The sequence below is a fragment of the Athene noctua genome, chromosome 13 (assembly GCF_965140245.1).
Source record: "Athene noctua chromosome 13, bAthNoc1.hap1.1, whole genome shotgun sequence".
In the NCBI taxonomy this organism is placed as follows: domain Eukaryota; kingdom Metazoa; phylum Chordata; class Aves; order Strigiformes; family Strigidae; genus Athene; species Athene noctua.
In genome coordinates, this window is record NC_134049.1 from 12324690 (window position 1) to 12338338 (window position 13649).

Below are 13649 nucleotides of genomic sequence, written 5' to 3' on the forward strand. Positions count from 1 at the left end.
TGTTTGTTTTGGTTTTTTACACAGCCACTTTCATACCAAATCACAAGTTCATGACTATTTGTCTGGCAGAGCAGCAAAAAGTCATGAACTCTGTGCTGCATCTCAAAACACCACAGAGATTTTATTGCAAGGATTGTTATCCAAGTTAGTCTGTGGCTTGGACACATCAGTTAAAACCTTATTCTTTTGCAAAACATATTCAAGTCATCAACATAACACATCAGGACTTTGTCTTTAATGTCAGGCCTGTAAGACAGCACAGGATAAGCACTATGATCTCCATCCACTCACTAGTTCAATTTGTCAGCAGAATTTAAAAGATTGCCACCTCCTCAACTCCTGCACTCATCTCTTCATTGTGGGCTTTCCATCCAGCTAGAAACAAGGACTCGCTCATGTAAGACAGTCACAGAAGACAATTTAATGTCAGAGCACGCAGGTATAGTGAGCATGGCTTAATGGTAAGTGTTTAAGTGGGCATGGAAATATCAGTTCTGCCACTCCCTTAGCCTCTCTACCTCAGTTTCTCATCCTGTATTTAATTTGCTTTGTTACTAGCTCTAAATTCTCTGAAGCTGAATTTATTTCCTTTGTTTGTGACAGACATACAAAGATCCCAACTTGCTTGGGGCCATGGGAGAAGATCTTATAACACAAATATAATTAGGTCCTAGTGATGTACATCAGACTCTGAACTCATACTCCTCAGTTCTGATCACTTAAACTCAGCAGATCCCAGACCAATCACAAAGCACAGTCCTAATCCACTTCAGGGCTTTAGAGACTACAGAATGCTTGGCTGCAGTTACACTGTGAAAAATGGCATCACTGGCCTCCAGGTTTATTTTATTTTAATGAGTCTTTAGCAAATGTGCTTAGTTTGCAAAGAATGTTTTTACAACTGCCAGCCTTACCAGCCCATCCTGGGCTTTGGCAGCCGAACTCCAGTTGCTTCTGCTGAGGCTGGAAGAGCTCAGGGACTCCCCAAACCAGGGGCTCCCCACCTACGGTCTGACCTCACCATTATACCTATACTTTGAGAGAGGTGGCACAGACCTCCCTGAAAGCCCGGCAATTTACTTCTGGTGATCTGCAAAAGCCAGTAAAGAATACAGGTTCATCTCCCATAACAGTGTTGGCTCAGCAAGTCAAAGCGAAGTAAAAAGCAGTGTAATAGTTATTTTTAATCCCTAATGTATACAGATATGTCAAACTACACAAAGAACAGATCAGCCAGGAAAGAAACTGGCAGTTTACAGAGCAACTTTGAGATCCAAAGACAGGATCCAAACTGCCAGCTCAGAGTTAGTAGCCCTAATTTGCAAATAAAGAATCTGTTTGAGAGTTAGAGGTTAGAGTCTAAATGACTTCAGTCTTGGGTTCAGTCTGGAATATCTATGACTGATCAGTCATAATTACAAACTACCTCAAAGGAAACTTAGAGCTTTTGGACAGAGGCAAAACCTGCCCCAAGCATGCAGATGTCCAGCAGTTGGTAGCTTTTATAAGAAAGATCTCAAGGGATCTGCTGAAGGTGAAAGGTCAAACAACATTAGGAGTTGAGGCCAACAGAGTCCCAGTTCCCAACTCTTGGCTTTAACCCTGAGCAATGATTTATGGTAATATGGAAAAAACAAAAGACAGCTAAAAGGTAAGTGATGTATCTTAGTCTTCTTGGAGCCACCAGTCTGTCTTTCTAGCCAGAATGACTGCTGGAATACCCGTGAACATCCTGAGACAAGGACAGTGTACACCAGACAAGCTAGCTCATTACCACCTGCCAGTTTAGAATTCATTCAGTTCCAGTGAAAACTAGCACTTGGTTTTATTAGGAACCAAGTGAAGGAGCAGTACAGCTCTACTGCGTGCAGCTGCTCTGGAAGGGGAAGAAATCCATTTAGAAACCCATACCTATTTGTGTATCTTTTTTTTTTGGTCTCTTTTGCACCCTGCCAGTCAAGGAAGAAGAAACTGGAGTCCCTCCTGCTCCACATTATCTATGCTGCCCTCATGCTGAGGGCTTCATCCAGAACAGACCGGCAATAAAACTTCACTTGCCACATGTGATGGAAAAGGACACTTCTGAATGGTAGGCTGCTCCAAAAGGCTGCTGTTTATCAGCCATAAGGAAACAATCACACACTTACAGGGAAAATCCAGACTCCCCGACTGGAAGAGCGGGATCCTGGAGAAACCAAGGGATTTATCCACACAAGTGAGACATTCTCCCATGGGTAAAGTGCTGAATTTCTGACACAGGGAATACTTCTATGCTTGCAAACACTTAATCACATTACATCTTCTGCATAGCCCATTGTTGAAATCCTTGCTTTAATTCTTCAACAGATGCTTCCTAATATGGACTAATACAGGTTGCATTACATACCTCTATTTTTAGTGCACATGTTTTTTGGCCATAACAACTACTTTTTCAGGCCAAGTCAAACCTGCAGAGAAAACACAGCTAAGAGACAATGATTAAAGATGGGGAAATGCAACATAGCAGTAACATGTGTTTAGGATTTATACCTGTTTGGGGAAAGCATTCCCTACATTTGATACCTTCATACTAGCACTTATTTAAATTATTACCAGCTTTGATCAATTGTTAAAACAGGTTGAGAAGTAACTATACAGAAAAGAAACGCATTGTTATTTTATGAATTAAAATGCTGATCTTCCCGTTTTTTCACTATATGCTCCTCTCTATGCAGCACATTTGCATTAAATGAAAACTGCTTCTTTAAATTGACAAAAGGGTTTAAAGCAAACCCACATTTAAGAGTAATTTATGAGGTCTGTATCATAAACATGAAATAACAACCTTCCCTCCAAAGACAAGCTGCTCTCTCTCATGCTCCTAGACTGTATTTTATATCAAATCCCTTCTATGTAAGGGGACTTTAATACATCACTGGAGACCTTTGGAAAAGTTATAACAGAACTTACTTTTCCCAAAGAAACAGAAAGTTTTATGACATGGTTGGAGGAGATTCCTATGCTTTCATAACATGGCTCGATTCTGTCTTTAACATTGATACTTTCTCTCACCAAGAAAAACTGAAATTTTTTTCCCATCCATAGACTTGATGGCATAGGAAATATGCCAAACGTTACCAGATCTCAGCAAATTAGTTTCATTCAACTGTTGTTCCATGATAGTTAACATAACTATATCCGTTTACTGCAGCTGAGGGTGTGGTAGATACTGTCAATGTTTGTACATAATACAAAGTCACAGAGAGACGGGGCAATGAAAGAAGCCCTATCTCAGGTGGTTTCTATCCCCATTCTTAACTATGGGGGGTTAGCAAAGGGGATGGTACAGCTCCCCTGTAGCCCTCTGTGGTCTGCCCATCTCCTCTCTGCCAGGACCTCTTTCTATAGGGTCTGAGATTGGCAGGAATCACAAGGTACTGCTGAAACACAGATCGGCCCTGCAGTGACATCCCATCCCCACAAATAAATTGAGAACTCTGTTCATGGAGATCTAGGCCAAACCTAAGGGCACTGCAAAAATCATGTATGATGCATTAAAAGAGATCTCTTTCTCTCCACACATGGCTCATCTGTAGAGAAATTCTTACTTATATGTATTAAAACCTACAAAACTCCCTATGACTCCATTCTCTCTCCAGAAAGACCATTAGTCTAAGACCTTTGACAAGAAAGTCGTCAAACTTGTTCTTTAAAATCAGAACAGTGTGTGATAGCAGGTTTGTGCCCCAGATGCAGCCCCATGTCTAGAGATGAGAACCGAAGAAGTGTTTTACATCACCGGTGTGAAGCTATTTCCCATGTTCCTAATGACACCATGCTTCAGAGCAAATGAAACCCAACCTTTCCTTCCTTCCCCCTCACAGCATATGCACCTGGAAACCTTTTAATAGGTTTTCTGTTTGCCTCACAGGGGCTCATGTTCATGCCTGAGCAGAAATGTGCATTGTGACTTGAACTCTTTCTCCTGCTGGATGACAGGTGATAAAAATAATACATATACACATATCGTATGACTAACAATAGCACCTGGCCCACAGTGATGGGATCCGTGCTTTGCTGCTGGAGCACTTCAGAACTTAAACAAAGGAATTAAAACATCAACCCTGAATCTGCAGACTTGGGATTTTTTTTTTAACCCATTAGTAGGTACTTTCAGATGCAAATCTCAAAGATCCAGTCATGCAAGACCCTAAATACTTTCCCATTTCTGACTACAGCCAGATTAATCCTTTTATACAGATTATTCCAGGAGAAATTTGGCTCCCACAAAGTTCTCCTGCAGCTCTAAAAATAATTTTGAGTGCTGTAGGACATGTTACACCACTTAAACTAAAGGAGTTGGTTTAGAGATTTTAACAACCACTTATCAAACGAGATTGCTAACATTAACAAGGAACTGTTCGGCTCAGTTTCCTTCTCCCACGGCTGGGGTCTGTGAGGAAAGTACCACACTTCTGGGTGGAACATAAGAGAAATGCCCTTGGAAAGCTGTTCTCTCTATCCCTTCAGTGGTGCTGACACATCGCACTTCCTCGTTAAGTCCATTTTGCTTTCTTAAAATGCTTTCCTCTTCCCCCTACAAATGCTCACACAAGTCATTACATCACCTTGCATCTTTTTTTACAATCAAGCTCATATATTACAGGACCATTGCTGCCAAACGAAATCTGCCATTAAGCAATTTAGCTCTGTTTAAATTCTTATGATGTGATCAATAACTAACATTAAAAATTCAGCACTTGATGCTTTGTATTTTATTTGACTACCAAATAACCCCAGACCATGCAATATGATGGCATCATTTTAATAAGAAAATATCTTTGGAAGTGATTCTTGTCTGTTCAGAAAATACAAGAACAACAAAGGACTGGAAAATGCTCAACATGTCAAGTCTGTGGCTTTGAAAAATGGTCATTTTATATTGTATTTACACAGACATGTATTTTTCTGTTTATGTTGTTCCACAATACAGGATGTGTATCTAAAATGTCTAGCATGTAAATATTTCCCATGTATTTACAACATCCATTCTTTCTTGCCAAGTTTTAGCCTGGGTGAGCCAAATTACAAGCCAGTGAAAAACAGTTTTTAGTACAAATCTGATCAGTCCTACACTCGCCAATGTTGGTGAGTACTGCAGTAAAGAGACCTTTTCCCAGGAGAAACTCTGAAAGCATGCCCCTAGATCATCATTTCCATACAATTTCATTAGGAATGGACCTCTTGTGTGTCAGAGAGGATTAATTTTTTTGTTTCTAAACTCCTTGTGCACAAAAGTTAATCCAAACCAGACAGGAGTCAATTAGGTCGTTAACGTGCTAAGCCTATTAACAGCCATGACTTACATTTCTTTCCCGCAACAATGAAAAACATTCAGGAGTCTGCCTTTAAGTGGCAAAGCCCATGAGCAGTTTCATTATTTTATGACACGGCTACTTGAACCAGTGGCTGTTTGCTCGAGCAAGCAGCACTCCCCACTGTGCAGCAGGCGGGTGCTTTGCTCCCTTTTTAGCACAGCCAGCCTCCAGCCAACACAAAGAATCAGCACCCAAGGGATATAAATTCTGGTCCCAGCTGTTTTGAAAACTCCTCTGTGATCCTAGGGCAGGGCACAGTCCCAGATTTTCCTCACCTACCTGATGGGCAAAGGACTAAAGCTGTCCTGGTCTCACCAAGAGTCAGAGAAACCCACGCTCTCCCCAAATCCAACCCTAGCTTAGCTCATTAATTAGCATCAGGTAGGAAAAAAATCCAGTCACAGAACAAGATCCATAGCTTTAAATAAATTTTACAGCAGACTACCAATCTCCCTCTGCCTCAGAACTCAGATACACATTCAGCTCATGTGGCCTGGGCACCACTTTTGCAAGAGCTAAGCTATGGTAGTTGTGTATGCATGCACGTACATGTGTGTGCATACGTGCTCTTAGCCCAACAAATACAAAGAACTTCAACAACATTGCTTGCAGTAGGAAATTCTAGTTCCTCAGGCTGTCCATGGATTCGGAACCTAACAGATATGCAACTAATTTTGCTGACACTCAGAGTTAAGTGCAATCACATCACGTCAGACCAGGGGTCCACCTCGCCCATGTCATGAGGTTCCCCCAAGCTCAGGACCTGCCTCTGGGCCAACCTGAGGAGGACAAAACTTGCAGGGAGGACCCCAGCAACTGTGGGGCCTGTTGGACAAAGGAGAGAAGAGCAGCATGTAGTGGGTCCCCAGAAGTCTTCAGGAAGCAGTAGGTGCTACTAGAAGCACTTTTTAGCAGCATTCCCTTTCAGTGACTTATTTTTACAGTTCTGCTACCTTGATACTCACCCACCACCTCTTTGCATTTGTGATTCCATATAGTTACCCAGTGTCTCCCCGATTTGCTTTCCTTTAGTCCCTCTTCTCAGGGAGGGAATTTCAGAACTGCCAAGGACAGGCCTAGACAGGCCTCTAGACAGAAGGTCAAAAGGTTCAGTGGCAAAAGGATGAGGCAGATTTCCTGGACTGATTTTTGTTCAATTCATTTTTTAACTAATGGCAGTCTTATTTTACAGTATAAGAATTTTGTAATGCATTTTCTACTGCAGCACCTTCAGTACTTGGCTAGGAAATCAGAGTGGTGCTGAATTTTCCTCTAAAAGTTTCCTCTAAAAAGAGACATAGGGGATCTGTAACTCTAACCAGAACCAAGATTTCATACTCAGAGAATCAAAAAGAAGATTGGCTTAGTCTGAACCCATGAGAATGATAAACCTGCTGAACTACTAAAAGCTCAGTTCCACACAAGAGAAAATAAAGATCCTGGCTACAGGATTTATCAACAAGCAGTGCCAGCTAGGAAGCAAACTGATGAGCAAGCACAAGTCATCTCTGCTGGTACACAGGCTTGATTAAATACAAAACCCAAGACACACAGACAAACTTTAAGTTCATCCTTCAGACCTCTGCTTCCACTGCTGTCCCAGTAAGGACACCTTTTGTGCCTCCTGCTGCTGCCATGTCTCTTTTACGTCCAGTAAAAGCACTTGTTCCCAACCACTCAACTGCTCCCATACTAGCGGGTCCTACTCTTGTACCCATTAAACCTGCCAGTCCTACTTCCCATTTTGTCCCTTTGCCAGCCCAGATGCCCTGACCTACCTACTGCCTCCATTTAATTTGCAGTCCAACCAGTAGAAGGCAGAAGCTGGAAAATCAGTGTGGTAATGGGGCAGGGGAGGAACAAAAGGAACAGAATATACAGGCACACTGAAACGTAGACAAGAGCTTTCACAGAGTTCATAAAAAATATCCACTATGCAATGCATCCACACAGATTTCCAGAAAGGATAAAATTCAATTGCTCCAGAGAAGCCAAAAACTAGATCAGTTTATACTAGCTGACAATCTGACTGTTTGGCTTTAAAAATGGGAGAAGACAGGATATGATCAGTGAATAGAGTTAGCAATTTTCTCTTGAAAAGTGATAGGAAATAATATCAACAGCTGTTTTATTATTAACACCAAACAAAAAACCCCCACCTAAATGAAAAGGGTTCAAGACAGCTGCATCTTTTCAGGGTTTCAGCTGTTAAGCATTAGAACACCAGCAGGGTTTGCAGCAGCTCACAGGCACACACTCCGAGTGCAAAAGTACAATAAAGCTACTGACCTTCTGTGGTGCCATGACTGGAGAAAGGTGAAAGACAGGAGAAGAATATTGGCAGGAGGACCATCATCAAAAAACTAGATCTCCTCACTATTAGTCTCCCATTCTAATGGGGACTCTAGGGCTTAAAATTAGATCCACAATCATCACTTTTGGTTTTTTAATTTAAAAACCACTGTGACGGTGGGTCATAACTGTAGACTGAATTTGGAACATGCCGCCAGCACCTCACATACCCGTGGAGACCCACAGGATTTAAGCCAGGATCCTAACACTGGCAAGGTGTGTCAGCATGACACTGGAAACTGAGTCCAGAGCATTAGAGAATGTCTACTGTAAACTGCCAGACACACAATTAAAATCTAAATCATTGCCATTTCTCAGGAAGCTGGTTCACCTCCCAACTCTTGTTATACTACAGAAACCCCACTGAAACGATATACCTCATATTGCTAAACTATTTAAGCAGAAGAGCACCAGAAATTGCTTGAGAGGTTGTTGTTTGGTCCAGAAGAGCTTCACACACAGGAGGCACATCTGCATTTCAGCTGCTACTGTATCTACAGCCAGTGTAGCAGGATGGCAGACACAAACTGCTCAAGCACTCCACCACCTAACTCACACAGAATCCCTGCTGTCACAGCTGTAGCTGCTTCAATATCCAATCTAGCTAGATTAAAGTTATCCTAGGGATATCTATAGGAGTTGCTATCACATCTTGGACTCCCAGACCTCAAATCCCAGGTTCACAGATCTCCATGGAAAGCCAACGACCATAAAAGTTTCTTTGCAATCTCTGTGAGCTCATTCCATCTAACACAAGGCAAGAGGCAAAAAAAGTTTCATTTATCTCACAAACCCTTAAAGCAGACAATTTAAAAGTTGCCACTCAAAGAAACAAAAATCCCTATAGCATGATAGCTAGAGCTTAAGTTTGACGAGTCAAACACCAGAAAGAAAAAGCAAAATCAAGTTCCTAGCTAAAAAAAAAATTACCTTGCTGAACTACATCTGCCAGTTTCAAATACACATGAGCCCATACAAAAGCAATAAAAACCAAAAGCAAAGTCTGCTGAGTTGACCGTGTACCCTGATATACTCTATTATGGATCATATGCTCTGCACAGAGTAAAAATGATGACATGTGAGAAGCTGAAAAAGAAAGCAGATTGTTTTACAAGAGAAACTGTGCGTCTCTTCCCCTCTCCAGATATCTTTTCATTCTGTTATGAGCTGGATCCCTGGAGCTGGACTCCACAGATGATACATGTGATTAAATTACTTGAAATTATCTGAAATGACGCTTTCCTTATTCTGAAATGCAAGGATCACCATTCTACCCATGCCTGCTTTGCACAACTCTTGTGAAAAGGTGAGATGAAAGAACACCCCTCACCACTGACCTCAGTTCCAAAATGTGGGCCTTGGCTAGTAACCTTGTGAATACCTTCCTGAGCAGTGGTCACACTGCATGGTTAAAGCAGTTTACTCTGACCCACCATAAAGTTCATCTTCTCACAAACTGAATGTTACAGCATATATCCTAGCAATTTTTATATTTGTGATGTGACTCCTTCTGCCTGAAGTAGCAGAAGGATTCATTCACGCATGCCATTTTCACTAGGTCCAGCTGCCTGAACACTTGAATTACAAAATACAGACATATCTGGCAGAACAACAGTTAAAAAATATAATTGCATACTCATGGCTGTTCTCTTGAGCCACTTCAAGCTCACCTGCTACAACCTTGCAGTGCTCATCAGGAATGTGCGACTTCATGGGATGGCTTGATTTTGTGGATCGTCTACGCCTGATGAAGTGTTCTTTTCCACTAAATGAGGTCTCTGATGTATTCACTGGTTGTATTAGCATGTGCTCTGATCCAATTTGGATATAGCCAACCTGTCCGCAAAAGAGAACAGAAACACCCCCATCAGTTTGGTATCCTAGCCTTGTCTATCAACTCAGTCTGAACCTAAACCATTTCACTGCAATCATTATTTAGTATGAGGATGTGAAAAGTGATTAGGATCACGTTCAGTCTGCATAATACAGACTAAAGAACTTCATCTGCTTATCACGCTTATTTTTTATATCACTGAGCACTATTGAGAAACACCGTGTGCTGTACATGTACAAAGAAAAGGTGGAGGTTCTTGTCAACACCCTTCCCTTCCCTTCTTCCTCTCCATCCAGCTAGAGCACCACTCTAGCTGGAAGCATAAATACGTATGTCTTGAGATGCTCAGCTCACACGAGGACAAATAAACCCCATTCACAGAAATCCTGTCACAGTCACCTTTCTAATTGCCAGCTAGAATTGCATTGTTATTAAATGGCATTTACTATCCCAGTAGAGCAAAGAGGTGAGATTGCCTGCAAACAGGAGACCGCCTATGTGTATCACTCCTGCAGACTAAGCAAATTGATGTCATAAATATGACTTGCAGAGCCACCCACAATTTTTTGTATGGGGACCAAATACCTCTTCTCAACTACCATAGCGGCCACTACTCTCCCTGCAAGCCATGGGTTGGGTTTCAGAGGTCAAGCCGGGAATGGACTGCTGTACCTTCACATTTATGAGGTTTTCCACCATTCCTGAAATAAGTAACAGAAGGAAGGAAAAGACCCTGTCTAAATAACAGTAGACTCCATAGGCTACAGGTCAGAGCACTAAACCCCTGCCTTTCTTGCACCAAGGCCAGACCTTACACCAAGGCTGGCAAGAACATCTTTGGAAGGCAGCTTCTGCCCCAGGAGAGCCCTCCTCTGTTTGCAACCCAGAGTTTTTAAGGTTCTTTTATGCCTTTTCCACTCCTTTTCTGGCATGAAAAGAGAGTGAAAGCAAAGATATCACCTTAAAACTTAACAAAACCTCCAGGTTTAGTAACCAACACTGAGCTTATTCACTTTCTCCAAAGTGTTATATGTACAATGAGGGTTTCTTACTTTTCATTGTACTACCCCAATGATTATTTGTACTGCAATTAAAAGTCTCAAAACACAGCTCTTTGCCATATACCCCCTGAGAGAACTCTAGGTCTGATCCAACTTCTCCTGCTGGCAACAGAAGGCCTCATCTGGCCTGCCAGGAGGCATCAGATTGTGACTATGGTACCCCTTATAGGTGAAGGAGCTTACAAAGGGGTCCTGCTACGTTGCATGCCTATAACACCCATCCTAAACATATAAAGAGAGACCAGACTTTTTTTTTTTGCCCCCACACTGTGTTCTGTGCCAGCCAGGCAACCATCCAAATAAATGCTCTGCACGTACATGCAAATACTATATATTCAACAGCTGACTGCACTAATATGATTTATAATATACATTACATACATAATGTATATTGTACATTTCCACACCTCCCTGCCAAATTCAGTCCTCACGTACACCCAGGAAATCCCTTTGGCCTAGTATTTCCATCAAGAGAAATTTCTGCTAACAGAAATGAGAGCTTTCCTCTTTTGACAGCCATACTAACTGAAGAACATTCAGGGAAAACTAGGATCTCTCAAAAAGGGTCACTAATTTCAAAAGCACACTTAGGAAATAAAAAAATTTAAAAATCACTGTCTCTGCCATGACTGCAAAGCACAGCAGTAACAATTAGTCCCCTGTCTCTAAAGAGACACCTCTTTTGGGGGCTTTCAAAAGAGACCTTGCCCTTGGAGCAAGGTCACTGATTAAGTATAAAATGCCTTGACACCTCCCAGAAGGGCTCCCACTTACAAAGAAAAATTGACATTACTTCTTGGCCCTACAGAATGCATACCAGTTTACAAGACCCACTCTGCCCTGGAGTTTCCAAAAGGGCTGCCTCTTCATTTAAATTACAAGCTGGGCTTTGTCAGAGTTGTTTCAGAGACAGCAAAAGCTCTAGTGACTTATTCTTCCAGCCTCCTTTACGATGCTCTCCACTACTTCCCCTCCTTGTTCCAGTCTTCCAGCTGGGAGGTAGCCGCAGCCCCCCTTTTTAATATAGGTTTTAATTATTTAGAAGAAGGGTTGTAAATCTGGTGCCATGGTACTAAAAGCCACACCAGAGCTCCTGAAAGACTGCCAACCATTTTTGTTGGTGCCAAAAATATGTAAGAAGTAGTCAGTTTCATCACCACCCGACATTATCCCAACTTTCTGGCATCAAGTGTGAAAATAATTTAAACCATTGGAAAGGACTTATGTTTCACATTTGCTTTGGAATTGTGAAACCTATGGAGGGAAAGAGCCATGCGTCTTCACCCTGGAATAGGTTAAGAAGCAATCTCAAGTTTAATCTGACAAGCCAAGTAGGGTTTCAAGCAGGAAGGATTTGCAGGATTGGGCCTGTAAAGTATTCTTAGGGAGTTAAAATCTTCCCCAAACTTGCCAGTTGGGTTCTAAAGAATCCTCAAACCCATTGGCCCAGATGCGATCTTTTGGACCTGGTAACTTGAATACTCTGGTCATTATTTTCTTTTTTCCCTAAGAAATGCATTCCTCGTGTTGCCTCCCTCAAATTCTCCAACTACCAGATCCTATACTGTGCTAATCCCAGCACGAGATATCAGACATCAGCACTACACAAATACTCTGTGCTTTTCTTCTCTAGTCTGTATGATGTCCAAGGACTGCAGAAAGCTGGATTTTGGAGATAAAGAAGTAAAACAGAAGGCCACATAACTGTCAGGGATGTTTTTCCCACATCTCTGGAAATCATTCCAATTAAATAAAATGCTTTGGATCTCCCAATTTACATTTGCTTGGGGAGATGCATATCAAAGGCTGGGATACTCCCTCTCACCCTTCTTTCACTGTGAGAGCCCATACGAACAGGATCTGCCACTGTGCCAGACCCCAGTATTGCCCAGCATCCAGAGAAGCAGCTGCTGCCCAGCCCCACCATCCCAGAGCACCCAAGACAGAGGAATCATCAGGAGCCCTGACAATTCAGAGGGGCATAGAAATTCATCATCATCCTCATTATTAATATAGCCTAGATTTTACATCACTATGACAGGATCATAGGGCTGACAGAATCCCACAGCTCACTTAACAGGAAAAGCTGGAATGATTTTAGTCTCAAAAAGGCAGATGACCAAACTGACAAGTTGATTAAAATAAACAATAATCCACACTTCCCACTACAGCCCCACTCACCACTGTGCTTAACAGTGGCTAGACCTTTCATATTAAGGATATTTCATATCCTTAATTTAGAAGTCAGTTCAACATTGTTTAGTAGCAAAAAAGGCCCTGTTCTCCAAACCACCAAAATATTCTCACATGCTCCTATCCAGAGTTTTATACGTACATTGGTCACTCAAGCAACCTGGTCGCTCTCTAATCTACTCTTGTACTACCAGCAGTTCGCTCTTCCTCCAAATATTATCTTCCTTGCCGTTGGAGCTTTTCTCAGGCTAAATGACAGCAGGGAAAGGAGGAAGGTCCTCACACCGTATCACTGAATTTACAACAGGACTGTTAGTGCTGGCACTCAAATAGCACTTGTAATCACATCGTCCTGCTTCGCTGGCTTCACTGCTCTGTCTCTGTCCCCTGGTAGTACTGGTGGAGCTACAACAGCTCGAGGGCTAACTCGGGACAGGAATCCAAATCTCCAATGTTCTCTGCACGTGGTTCTGGACCTTCCCACATGTTAATACTCTCCAACAGTTACACTGTTTTTCCAGCCCTTTTTATTTTCACAACATCGCTGAACAAGATCTGTAAATGCTGAATCTTTAACAGATTTTTCTTGTGCTCCTAAGTGTTCATTAGTTACATACGTACAAACACGCTGAAAAGAGAACAGTTTTAAACATCTGACAAATTCCATCCCCTTCTCAATTTCTCAACTGTTACACTGTAAATCTTAGTTTAACCATTTCCTCAAAGCTAATATTTAAGGTGAAGAACAAAAACCACCACAAATACAGTTTAATAAACTTCACATGGCTTTTAGTCCTGTCCTTATTAACCATGCTTCAATTTTAAGTTAGTTATTATTTACAAGTGCAATTC

General features: G+C 41.8%; 1 protein-coding gene across 1 annotated transcript in view; it reads right to left on the reverse strand.

Moving 5' to 3' along the window:
• ADAMTS17 (ADAM metallopeptidase with thrombospondin type 1 motif 17) overlaps positions 1–13649 on the reverse strand; it is a 196480-nt gene that overhangs the window by 175779 nt on the left and 7052 nt on the right. The window contains exon 3 of the mRNA XM_074916879.1: positions 9380–9545. Within this exon, the coding sequence (XP_074772980.1) occupies positions 9380–9545 (166 nt within the window). The remainder of the gene's footprint in view (positions 1–9379; positions 9546–13649) is intronic.